The sequence below is a fragment of the Hippichthys cyanospilos genome, chromosome 12, assembly GCF_059441005.1.
Source record: "Hippichthys cyanospilos isolate Australia breed blue-spotted pipefish chromosome 12, RoL_Hcya_1.0, whole genome shotgun sequence".
NCBI lineage: Eukaryota > Metazoa > Chordata > Actinopteri > Syngnathiformes > Syngnathidae > Hippichthys > Hippichthys cyanospilos.
In genome coordinates this window covers 17,006,818-17,020,450 of record NC_142380.1, presented here as the reverse complement: position 1 = coordinate 17,020,450, position 13,633 = coordinate 17,006,818, and the positions used below count along the sequence as shown (strand labels likewise).

General features: G+C 37.7%; 1 protein-coding gene across 1 annotated transcript; it reads left to right on the top strand.

Moving 5' to 3' along the window:
* The first annotated feature begins 9,661 nt into the window (after nt 1-9,661).
* Nucleotides 9,662-13,285, top strand: LOC148415138 (serum amyloid P-component-like). The gene is made up of 4 exons (XM_088429567.1): nt 9,662-9,874; nt 11,449-11,509; nt 11,643-11,745; nt 12,775-13,285. Exons 1-4 carry the CDS (start codon nt 9,872-9,874, stop codon nt 13,283-13,285), a joined length of 678 nt encoding a protein of 225 aa, XP_088285693.1. The 5' UTR covers nt 9,662-9,871.
* The last annotated feature ends 348 nt before the right edge of the window (nt 13,286-13,633 follow it).

The following is a 13,633-nucleotide window of genomic DNA, read 5'->3' as shown; positions in this document are numbered from 1 at the left end:
AAAGATAACATTTCCTTTTTTTATGCTGGTGTAGTCTTATCTTGGTCTTCCGCACAGTGTTCAATTCATCTGTGGTAAACTCCAGTATGTGTTCCAGAAAAGCGCAATAATAAATGACTCCTACTCCTCATAATCGAGCTGCCACATCAACGAGCAGGAGAATCTCATGTTGTGTTTACAGTCATTCAAATGGGGATTTTGAGATTTCAAGGTTTTTTTTTTTTTTTTCGTTTTGTTTCTTTTAGATGCTAAGTAATTTTAGGAATATGAAGAAGAAAAAAAAACCTGTACAGAAGCGAACATATCTTGAGGTTTCACTGTATATGATAAAGTATAACAATAGATATGTGTCTCACCAATGCAAGTGATGTAACAGATTGTTTTTGTTGACAGTTGAAGAGCAAAAATGGCCGAAAAAGTAGAGTACGAAGTGATGCGCGATAAGAGGCATGTGTGGCAAAGTGCTATCTTTGGATTTCTGCCACATCAGTGCCATGTGAAAGAGTATTCTCAACTGCTGGGGGCATATTAACACAGTCAAGGGCATGCTCGGGGTTTGTTTCTAGTTTGTTTGTTTTTTTCCAAATATTGCCCAATGTATCACAATATTTATCGCAATACACCTTTCCTGTTTCGGGATATATCGCAGAACACTTTTAAGACACAATACCCAGCACTAGCATGGGCTGTACTGTATATTGACACGAAATAATACAGAATTGTAGATGAAAATTTGCGTCAAATTTATTGCATGGACAATTTTCATATATATTGAAAAACAAAAAAACAAACAAACAAAAAAAAAGAGCACATCGCCAACAGCCAGGCAGCTTATTTGAGGTGATGCGAATTAAGGAGGAGAGACAACCACGTTTGGAGTCACACAAAAGAACATCTGAAGTGTTCGTAACTTCTTTTTCTCACCAGTACAGGCCGCAGAACTGCATTCTGGGTACTAAGTAAAGCTTGGAAGCCTCTCTAGTCCAAAACCTGGGCCCAAGTGTCACTCAAACTCATGCAGACATCTTTACTCATTTCAATTTCAATGTTGAAAACATCCCGACTGAAGCTTCATTCCCAGGAGACAGCCAAGAAGCAGCTTGCGAGTGTCCTCGCAGGCTGGATATATGGAGCGCAGCCGGTACGCCTGCTCCACATTTCCTCACTCTCATAAAAGTCAGACATTGAGAGGCTAATCATTGCGATACTTTAAGAGGTTCAAGTGGCCATTATTAGGGATGGCTGCATAAATGTTGGGTGCCAATTGAGAGCCGTTTTTGGACATTTCAAGGGGTGTAAGTACAATCATTTCCAATGGATAAGTTATGACCAATTCCTGCTCTGACATCCATCAAGACGAGGAGGGAGAGAAGACGTGTTAGGCCAAACTGACTAGTTCTAATTAGGTTTTTGGAATTCATTAGGTATTTGTAGATTTCTTTAAAATTTATCAAATTTAAAAAGCAACCTAGTGTCATATTCTTTTTTTTTTTTTTTTTTTTTTTGCAGATCTAGAAAATTGGACAGTCCTGGGCCGAGTGTCCTTTTAAAAAGAAAACACAACTGAATTAAGATATTTTGTGGGGGAGTTTTCAGTACAAACATACTTTGAATCATATTGCATCAGCTATGGTATTAGACCTTTATTTAAAGACACGTTTCTTTTATTTTTTAAGCCTTTTTGTGAGTCAGATTTGAGTTAAGCTTTCTTGAGGATCAGGAGACGGAAGCCAATGCTCCATCTGCAGTAATTATTGGAGTACCGCGGTTCACTGGGAAAACTAACTATCCATAAAGAGCCATTAAGAAAGATGACATTTATATATCAGTTCACAAGAGAAACATATTGCACTTGCATCAGCGGATTTATTTATTGTGATAGCTCTTCCATCAGCCGCTTGACTAGCAGAGAAAAGCCCAACATTAATGTAGGCCAGCCTTAAAACAAAAACAAAGTATATCTATAAACCCAATACCTATATGTGTGGGACATTGTGTTAAACTCAATAAAACGTTTGGGAAATGAGGATGGTAATTATTGAAGCTTTGGAGGTGGAACTCTTTCCCATTCATGTTTGATGTACAGCTATCCCATTGATGTATTATTTTGCCACATAGTGCACCACTAACTCAAAGGGAGAGGGGTCAGAACTATAGGCATCCCGGTTTTGTACATGGATTCTTTTACTCCAAAGCCACACAGTTGTGATGCATGCAGATTGCCGTTTGGCATTGCTGGAATAAAAATGTTTCTCGGGTGGCAGCAAATTATTCTCCAAAATCCTTATATTAACACATTCCCATACAGTAACATTGCGGGCTTTTGATCATTGTGTCCACAACATCTGCCGCAATTTCCAAAAACAATTTTAAATATGGACTCATCAGAACACTTTTTCACATTGGATCAGTCCATCTTCGATGAGATTGGGCCCTGGGAAGCCGCCAGCATTTCTGGGTTTTGTTCAAAAATTTCTTTGCACAAAAGTTTTGTTTCACTATTTCAACTCTGGATGGGCGGACTGGGGAGGTGGTCCATCAAATTGTTGTAGTTGAGGTTGACGTTTTCATTTATTTATGAATATATTTGCTACTTTTTTTACTGTTCAGTCTTAAAAGGAATAGAAATTGCAGGAAAAATAGCAATACAAATCGGCCTTCCTGTGTGAAGTGTGCATGTTCTCCCCGAGCCCGCGTGGGTTTTCTTCGGGCACTCCGGCTTCCTCACACTCCCCAAAAACATGCATGGCAGGTGTATTGGACACACTAAAATAGTCCTTAGGTGTGATTGGGCGCGCGATTGGTCGTTCGTCTCTGTGTGCCCTGCTATTGGCTGGCAACCAGTTCATGGTGTCCCCCGCCTACTGCCCGAAGCCAGCTGAGATAGGCGCCAGCAAGCCTGCGACCCCTGTGGGGATAAGCGGCTATAGAAAATGGATGGATTGTGGACCCAGATAAATAATGCTGTATTGTTTACATAGCTTTGTGAAAGGTTCCTGCATGTTCATCGCGTCTACAACACTTCAATGATTTATTATTACCAATTTGTCTAATGCAGTTTACAAGCCAGTTGTCCAAAACAGAGATCTCTGGATCATTCCCGTTTTACGGTGAGAATGATGGCTGTTTGTCTTTCGCTCCCATCTTTTGTATTCGCATCCCATCTTTTTGTACCACCAAAAGGGGTGGTCCCATGACCAGGTTCGTATGTTGAGTTGTTTCCGCTCCTCTGCTGCCCCCCTCCGGGTGGAGGGTTTGAATCTCGACACCTCAGCACCTTGGCGAAAGCTCTTGGAGATACATTGGAGTCCCCCACAGTCCGAGACCTGTGACAAGACCACAATGCCCAACTGATCTTATTACAAGTCAAAAGTGAAGAAGCGACCAATCTATATTAGACTATATATGTCCAGAGAAAATTAATAAAAGCTTCATTATCATATATGAAACTCCATAAATCCCTTCAGGACATAAATGAAAATTAGCTGAACCGCGATGTAGCAAGGAAACACAGTATTGTCTATTACACCCAGTAGCCACACATATTATTGTCAGTCTTTTTCTGACTCATGTTCCACAGCAAAGAGAGAAACAGAATTGACCTACACAGACCCAACTACACCATGGTGTTTTATCTCGAGAGTCTGTGCGAATGAGATGTTTTACCTTCAATTGGGGCTAACTTGATGACGACTCACAAAGTGAACATTGACTTCCGGGAATAAGCAGTTGTGTACACTGTGATTTAAAATTCTGATCTGGTAGGCTGAAAATAAATCATCCAAATACGTAAACTGGAAAACAGACAGCCGACTGTCACAGTGTAATAACTATTTAAAATATAAGCATGTCTTGGCTGGTGATGTATGACATTCTTATCAAATATCTTTTCTCCTGCCACTGCAGGACTTGTGAAGTCATTTATTTATAGTGTGCCAATTCACAAAGGTATCTCAAAATAATTGCCATATGGTGCTGTTCCAAAACTTGGCTCATCATACTCCTCAAGAAAAACAACCCCTAAGGTGAGAAAAACGCTTAATACCGCAGACGACAATAGTATTTTAACATAGTGTGGAATGTGGGCATTCATAAAACACAATATACAGTGCAAATGAAAGTATTAATAGCGCCTCACTTTTTCCAAATTTGGAACCACAATGACTCTCATTTTGACCATGCATGTCAGAGCACAAACACCAAGCATGAAGTCTAAGGAATTGTTTGTAGACCTGTGAGCCGGGATTGTCTTGAGCCACAAATCTGGGAAAGGATACAGTCAAAATTTCTGCTGCTTTGAAGGTTACAATGAACACAGCAGAATCGATTTATTTGAAAATTGAAGTGGTTTGGAACCCCCAGCTGTAATAAACAGAGGACGAAAGGAACCTTCTGCTTCTTCTAGTTTAGGCCAAGGATGTGTCTTACATAAGAATGCTGTCATACAAAAGTAAAAAGAGAACTTTTCTTCAAGTGGTGGTCTAATCAAATGAATGTTGACAGTCAATCCTGAAATGTTTGAAAATAGTAAAATAACAAGATGCAGTGACTACAAAAGGTTTAAGTGGAAAATTTGGATGCTATTCTTTGTTTATTAACTGTCCACACATATATATATATATATATATATATATATATATATATATATATATATATATATATATATATATATATATATATATATATATATCGTATTTCTCCAAGTACAAGTCAAGTTTTTCCATCATTTTCAACCCCCATATTAGGGGGGTCAACTTATCACTGCGTCACTTAAAATTCAAAACCAGACCAATTTTCTCGACTTCTAATCATTTTATCGTTGCAACATCATCTTCAGCATTTACGTCTATTTGCATGTGTGGATTGTCTCACAGTCTTGTCTCCCCATAACCGCAACAGTATGATACTCAATATACGATGTAGAAATGCCTCTAAACTTAATTTCATCATTTTCATTGCACACACCATGTGATTTAATTGGACAGCCATGATCTATGTAATGTCTAAAGTCAGGGGAAGACTTATATTTGTGTTTTTGTAAAATTCACCCAAATTGCAGTAAAAAAAAGGAGGAGAGTCGACTTATAAGCGAGTTTGATTTGTACTCAGACAAATACGGTTATCATAGGTGTCTAACTCCAATCCTCGAGGGCCGGTACCCTGCGTGTTTTCTGGTCTTCTCTCCCCAACACACCTGATTCAAATGATTAGCTTATTAGCAGGCTCTGCAGAAGACAAGGTGACAATGTGTCAGAAATCTATGAAAGAAGACTAAGACAAGCCCACTCTAGGCTGAAAAGTAGTAACTCAGACCAACCAAGGTTGACTTTTCTTGCCGGCAAGGGAGGACTCAGCTTCCACTCTTGTGTTCACCTCAGATCCGTCAGAGCCCAGCCGTCCCCGCCTGCATTTTATTCATTCAATGATTAGCTTATTAGCAGGCTCTGCAGAAGACAAGGTGACAATGTGTCAGAAACCTATGAAAGAAGACTAAGACAAGCCCACTCTAGGCTCAAAAATAGTAACTCAGACCAACCAAGGTTGACTTTTCTTGCCAGCAAGGGAGGACTCAGCTTCCACTCTCGTGTTCACCTCAGAGCCGTCTGAGCCCAGCCATCCCCGCCTGCATTTTATTAATTCAGCAAAGCATTACACAATGCAAGACATAACAAAAAGACACAGCCAGGCGCTGCCAACGGCTGGGCCAAGGTTTTAGTTTACACTTTCCTGCGTCAACAGCTTCATCGAAGGACTGTGGCGAAATGAACCAGGACTGCATACAGTAGATGGGTAGCAATGCATGCTATTCTCGACAAGAAATAAACACATAATGATAATAACCTAATATATGATTTCTTCACACAAGTTCACTTTGATTAGCTCTTAGGCAGGAAATGCATGATGCAGGTTCTATTAAATCCCTAATTAAAGACATTATTTTGTAAATTCAAGTTCAACAATAAGTTGCTTTTTACTTGTAGTGTATGTTACATTAAATTCAGATGAATGTGACAAATTTAAATGGAAAGTTCACCTACAATGGTTGGTCAAGCGGTTATTAATGATTGACGGACCTGCAGTGATTGAATATCATGATAAGCATGATAATGCCTCACAGTAGACATAATTTCCATTTGCAATCTAGTCCCAACTGCACACCTATATGCAATTTAGCTGACATGATGTCACAGGGCTTAGTTTATTTTGAGTTTTTTGGCTTACAATTTTTCTCAACATGAAGTCTCAACATGACCTCTTTTCACCTGTGAAGCCCTTTGAGACTTTGGTGATTCAGGGCTGTACAATTAAAATTTGATTTGAGTTGATATTTGGCTAGATTTCATACGGGCCAGAAAATCTGTGAGTAATTTTAAACTACCGGTACTGGTTTAACACCCATTAAGTCATTATATTTTTGTTTCCAGTCTTGTGACACTATTTATTTGTTCCTGTTTTATATATTGTTGATACAGCTTTTCACGTCAACCCTGTTCACAATCAAACAGCTCTAATTTGTGACGAAGGAAAAAATAAAAGTTGGACTGGTTTTACAACTGGTAAAACTTTATTACTTGTCTTGTGATGTATGAAAGATTTTGTTTTCCTTCTCACATTGCCTCCACCTATTCTCATCAGCCCAGTTCGTTTTGCGTCAACGAATTGACTCTTGAGCCACTGGTGTCTTAAGCACAATCTATTGAAAATCAAAAATATTTCAATCCTTCCCTTCAAGTCAGTATGATAGGAATTCCGAAAGGAAAACAAAGATTCCGGCTTGAGGGTTCTTTTGACCTCATATCTGCAAATAAGACGTAATTCATTGTGGACATTTTTTTTTCCACTTACCATGCCTTGAGGTTTGTGAGGTTTAGCTCAATGGTCAGTGCGTTGTGATACGTTTTTTTATGCTTACCATAGAATAGGGTTAGGACTAGTCACTTTAGTATTTATTACATGAAGTGGTAACTCAACTTACAGAATTAATCAGCAAGTGATAATATGAATGCAGTTCCTTTCTTTGACTTGAGGTGGCGCTGGTGTATTAGTGGTATGTGCAGAGAACTTTGTCGTTTTGTGAATTTTTATTTTACATTTCCAGGGATCCAGGCATCCTTTACAAGTCCAAAGTGCAATAATATTTATTTAGGGATAATTTTGAGCATGACATTTTACATAAGTTTATTACAGTCGTGCGTAGAACATCCTGAGTGTTATGTTGTTCAATCTTCTCACTAACTTCCAACTCGAAAAAGCAGCACCAGCCTCTACTGCTCGCACATCAAGGCCCCAAGCAACAACCGGCCATCCACACCCTCTCCCTCATACCCAAGGGAGAGAGAGAGGTTCTTTCGATTAGACCATCTGGCCTACATGTCATATTCGATTGACTGAGGTCCTCCAGTCCAGGTGCCTTTCAACTGTCACTTAGGTCCAGCTGATTCGGGAATGCAATCAGGCATACACACATGCCAAAAACTCTTGACTCACAAAACAGTAGAATCACACATTAAAATGACATCATTCTTACACCAACGTCATCAATGACATCATTTGTCTTTTCTGAATCACCCTCCGATACGCACTTCAGAAATTCTAACCTGGATTGCTTTAAACATGCTTTAAAGACTCCACACATTTTGGCCTATCAATATCAAAAAATATTATCGCTATGCTAAAATACTATTCATATCTTTGTGTCAGTCATTTATAACAAGATGAGTATGCGATTAACATATGGTGAACTCCCAGATCAAATAATTTAGTTTACATCAGGGGTTGTCCTCATACCTCAAAAATCACTGAATTTTCAGAAGAAACCGAAAACGGCATGGTTGGTCAACAATTAAACTTGGATCGCTAAAGAGTCATTTTCAATACTTAATATTGGTCAGTATGTTTTAGAAGAAAGAAAAAAAAAAAACACGGAAAGGTGAAAACTCACCAATGGTATGGTCTTGTTTAAATGAGTAACAAAATAACCAATTTATGAGCATTGTGACGCAGGATGTAAATTGCTTTTAAATGATATGGTAGAAACGTACAGTATTTTGCCAAATTCCATACTCTACCAGAAAATCTTTGAGTAATTTGAAACCACTGGTTTAACAACGGTGCGGTGGTGAACAACATCTGCCTCACAGTTCAGGGACCCAAGTTCAAATCCACGTGGCTCCGGCCTTCCTGTGTAGACTTTGCGTGTTGTCCTCGAGCCTATGTGGGTTCTCTCCAGGCAATCTGATTTGCTCCCACATATGCATGGCAGGTGTATTGGACATACTAAATTGTCCTTAGGTGTGATTGCGTGAATGTGTGTTCATCCCTGCAATTGGCTGCCAACCGATTCAGCCTACTGCCCAAAGTCAGCTGGGATAGGCACCAGCAAGCAGCTCTAGAAAATGAATGGATGGATGGTTTAACAACCAGTAAGTTGTCATGTTTCTGTTTCTAGTTTTGTGTTATTGTTTATTAGTTTTTTTTGTTTTGTTTTCCTGATCATTTTCTCGTTGTCTCTAGCTTTTCTTGTCATCCCTGCTGCCCTGGTCTCAATCAATCAGCTCAATTTTGCTGTAGAAGTTAAAAATAAATGGACTAACCGGTACATCATCATATTTCTGTTTCTAGTTTTGTGATTTTATTTTTGTTATATACCCTTCTCATTGTAATATTGTCTCTCGCTCAATTTTTGTTTGAAAGTAAAAAACAAAACAAAAAAAAACAGTTGGACTGGTCTTACAACTAGCATTATCTCATCTCAATTTTGTTACACTTGATGTTATGGTTTTGTTTTACTTCTCAGATTGCCTACACTATTCTCATCAGCCCAGTTCTCCTTGTCAAACAATGAGCTCTCGATCCATCTTACATTTTGGCCTATCGCTACAGAAATATATTAGAGTAGTACCTCTACTTATAAATGTCTCTTATTATGAAAAATTCAGGTTTGTAAACCACCTCTTCAGAAATCCAGGGTACAAAATTAAAAAATTGTTGGTGTATAATAATGAGACACAAGACACCAGTGTTTGCTTGAACCAGACTGTATAGACTGTAATGTAATAGCAGCGTTGGGAATAATGCATTACAAAAGTCATATAATTACTGCAATGCATTGTAACATTATATATATATATATATATATATATATATATATATATATATAGTATACGGTATATATATATATATATATATATATATATATATATATATATATATATATATATATATATATATATATATATATATATATACAAATGAGAATTTTAACTTTTTTTTTTTTAACAAAATCACCAAAATTACGAAATCGAAGGAAAAAAGGCTAGGGCAAAATGTTTACTGGCTGTTGTTGGCATCTACTACAAAAGAGATTAATATGGAATATGGACAATATGTACATAAGGTGGACATACGCTCATTGCTTTCAGTTCGTCAGCAATAAACACAAGAAGAATATCATAGTTAGGTGCACTTAGTGCGCGACACCTAACGAGTAGTCCAATACCATCAGTAATTTGACAAACCAGTTTGAGTGGAGACATAGTAAGTTATTGCTGTAAGTAGCAGTACAACTGTATTTCTTTACTGCAAATACTAATAATATCTTTGTACACCTATACAAGTCAAATATAGTGCCTGGCAGAATAAAGAAAAAATTGGACTGGTCTTACCTGTGTTACCCGTGTTGTGATGCATTAATGGTTTTGTTTTCCCTCTCACATTGTATAGCTATTGTCATCAGCCCAACCAATCAGCACTTTACCCACAGGCTTTTTAAGCAGATGTGCCTTGTTGTAACCATCGCTTCTACTACTTGCCAACCGCCAAATCAACTTCACAAGAAGACTTCTGACACATTGCACACCAAGTGGTTGTAATGGTGAGTACATATTAATTTTTTGACTTAGTACCAACATATGTGTGTGTGTGTGTGTGTGTATATATATATATATATATAATTATATTAAATTTCAGGGAAAGCTATATGAATTACCAACCATTCAAACTAAATTAAACTAACTAATTAAACATGCTCAAGTTCTAAGACTTAGTTGAAATGAAAACAGCACAAATTTATAAAGCATATACAGTACTCATTTTACCCGTGAAAACTGTTGAGTCCCCGGGACTCGCGATACTAAGAAACTATGAGTCGGGCCAGAAATGTTTGGAGTCCCAAAACTTGTGCAGTAAAAAAAACAAAGTAAGTCTAAGGTTCAAACTGCATTTACAAGACGTTAGCAAAAATCAACATCAGATATTAACAAATGTCACAGATAATTTTATTAAAATAGAATGAACATGCATGTAGCTTCCGTCACCATTTTATTAATATCACAACCACTAAGATAATAGTCCATTTTGGTAGAAAAGTCTGCTTTTTACATTGAGTGTTCATTTGTTTGATTTGTCACCGATAGTCCAAGAAAATTGTAGAGTGTACTGCAAGATACTTTTTAGAAGGCATTTTTAGACAGGGAGCACAGATCCCAGGATTTTTGTCAGGACAAACAAGTCCACTGTGCAATTTTCTCTGAAATAAATGTGAATAGGTTAAACATTTAACCTACAACCTGTTGATAGGAAAAAATGTTTTTCCTCACGAAAGTAGACCATTTGAGGACCGCTGTAAATGAATATGGTTATATTGACACAAGGAATAAGGTTCGCTAACGTTCGTTAGCATGAACTTGAGAGAGACTTGTGATGCTTAGCTAGCTAGGACTTCATTGACTCCATTCCTCGCTGCTGCGGGCAAATAACTTTCTAATATCCATCTAGGAGTTACTCTTTAACACACTTAGAGTTCTTTTTTTCTCGGGTCACGTAATTCTTTTTTTCGCAAGATCAAAACAAAATGGCGGACGAAGTTGTTAATAATGTTCGTAAGTTGATTCAAAAGTATGCATCCCCTGGCAAAAGGTACTGTATGTGTCGCACACACAGGGACGCAGGCAACCTAGAGCACTGCATACAGTAATGAACTTTGCCACAGTGTTTTGTGTGTGTGAGTTTGTTTATAGATAAATTTAACATTTTAATTATACACATAACCCAAGTGTCTAAATAAGACATGACTAATAATATATACAGAGAGAAAAGCGATAGGAATTAGTAAGTTTTTGAAACTCTTTTGCACATGTACATGGTATTGAACTGTGATACATATTAATAAATAAATATCTTTCTTCCTTTTAATTTTCAGTTTTATTTTTTGCAATAAATTATATAATCACCCCCCCTCCCCCACACACACACACATAATTGATTTTATGCTGTAATGCGTTGACTTCAGAATAAAATTCATTTTATTCGCCAAATAAACAGAGTGATTCAATTATCTAAACATATATGGATAATAATTTTCCAACCTTGGCTCGTATCAATATCAAACACAGCTCTTGTATATATGTGAGGTCCAATCATGCAAAAGTGACTTTCTTTCAATTTCAGATGGCGAAACTCGTTTCGGTTTTCGTGTTGCTGTTGGCATTATATTGTGCATACGGGAGAGGTAGGAATGTGTGTGCACTGCACACAGGCAAAAAACAACAAAACACAGTGCAGTTAATAAAATGTCTAGCTAAATGTGTTGTGTTTCTAACTTTGCTGTAGTAATGTTTTAATCGATCTTGATGTGTGTGTAGATCTGACGGGCAGAGAGTTCATCTTGTCTGGGGCGACTTCCAAAGATCAAGTGAGATTGAATACTTCTATCACATTCTTCAGGGCGGTGACAGTTTGTCTCAGGTAACCAGAGTCTTACCAGTGGCCCTCGCCTTACTTTCTGTCTCGTTGGATTTCGGGCTAAATCTGGTCGGTCTTTAGCCTTGAAATAGGTATTGAAACTGGGTTCTAGTGTGGCCCAACATTTAGTACAAAATAGTCTTTTAAAACTGGGGTGTAATTTTGCCCGTCCACTGCAATTCAAATTTTGTTTGAAAATAGTTGTTAAAAACTGGGTTTTCCAAATGTAGTCCAATAACAGTCATTCTTAATTGAGCTATGTTTAGCCTGTCCAGTGTGGTCCAAATTTAGTCAAAAAATTGTTCTTCAAAACTGGGGTGTATTTAGCTGATTGAATATGGTAAAAACTTTGCTCAAAAATAGTCTAAAATTTGTGTGGTCCAAATTTTCTCTAAAAATTGTTAATGAAAACGGTTGTGTGTTGTGTTGTAGCCCAACCAAAGTAGTTCACATTTAGTCCAAAAGTAGCCATTCTTAATTGGATTGTGTTTAGTCTGGCCAATATGCTACCCAAATGTTGTCCTGAAAAAGTCCTTCAAAACTGGAGTGTATTTAGCTCATTGTATGTGGTAAATATTTTGCCCAAAAAGTCTTTAAAATTGGCATCATTTTTAGCTAGTCCAGTTAAATTTGGTCAGAAAATTGTTGGTGAAAACTGTTTTTGTCTTAGCTCATTTAATGCCGTCCAAATTAGGTGTAAAAAGTCATTTATATTTGGGTTATGTTCAGCCCGGTCGATTCAAATTTAGTCCAAGTGATTACGATGGACTTGATTTAAAGCACAGATATTTGTATGTACTGTAAGCATATAGTAGAAGATTGTGAAATGTGTAAAATAGAAAAAATAATTTTAGAAATTCAGCAACACTTGGTAGCGCTTGGCTGAACTTCAAAATGTGTTCAAATGGCTTTGCTATCAGCTAATATGGAGCATTTTTTAAACAGTTTGTCACCATTCATTCTTGTAGTGACAAACAATTCACTTCTGGGAATATTTGTGCTTGAATGCTCACCTCTGGCATGTCTGATCAGGTTTAAGACGGATTTAAGCAGAACCTACTCCCTCTTCTCGCTGGCCACACCGTCAAACAGCAACGACTTTTTGATCTACAAGCCTGGGCAGGAAAATGTCTTGAGGATTCATGCTAGTAGTGCTGCCACAGATTTCCTGTCATTGTCTTTTTCTCCCAACTACTGGCACACTTTGTGCGTGACCTGGAGCTCTTACACTGGCATCGCCCAGTTGTGGCTGGACGGCAGACCAAGCATCAAGAGATTTGTCCACTCAGGGCGCCCCATCAGGGGCCTTCCCATCACCATCTTGGGCCAAGAACAAGACACTTATGGGGGAGGCTTCGATTCGTCTCAGTCCTTCATTGGCCAAATTTCGCGACTTCACATGTGGAACCGCATCATCTCTCCAGCGCAGATTCGGCTCCATCGATGGAACTCAAAAAACCTCATACCCGGCAACGTGTACAACTGGAAATCCCTGAATTATACAACCAGTGGCAAAGTTTGGGTGGGACGTGAGGGCCAGTAGAAGCATGTTACTATATATATATATATATATATATATATATATATATATATATATATATATATATATATATATATATAGAGAGAGAGAGAGAGAGAGAGAGAGAGAGAGAGAGAAGAGAGAGAGAGATCTGTGAATAATTTATGCAATAATTCCCATTTTAATCTCAACCTCAAAAGTTTAAGTAAAACAATAAACCATTTTTTTTTATTTAGATATAATCTGTTATGTTGGTGGGTCAAACTATTAATATAAAACAACAAAAAGCTTCACTCATTTCTTGTCTTTCTACAGATGAGCTCGTAACCATTTACCTGCTGTATTAGCCAGTAGTCCCAAGTACTGACTGCT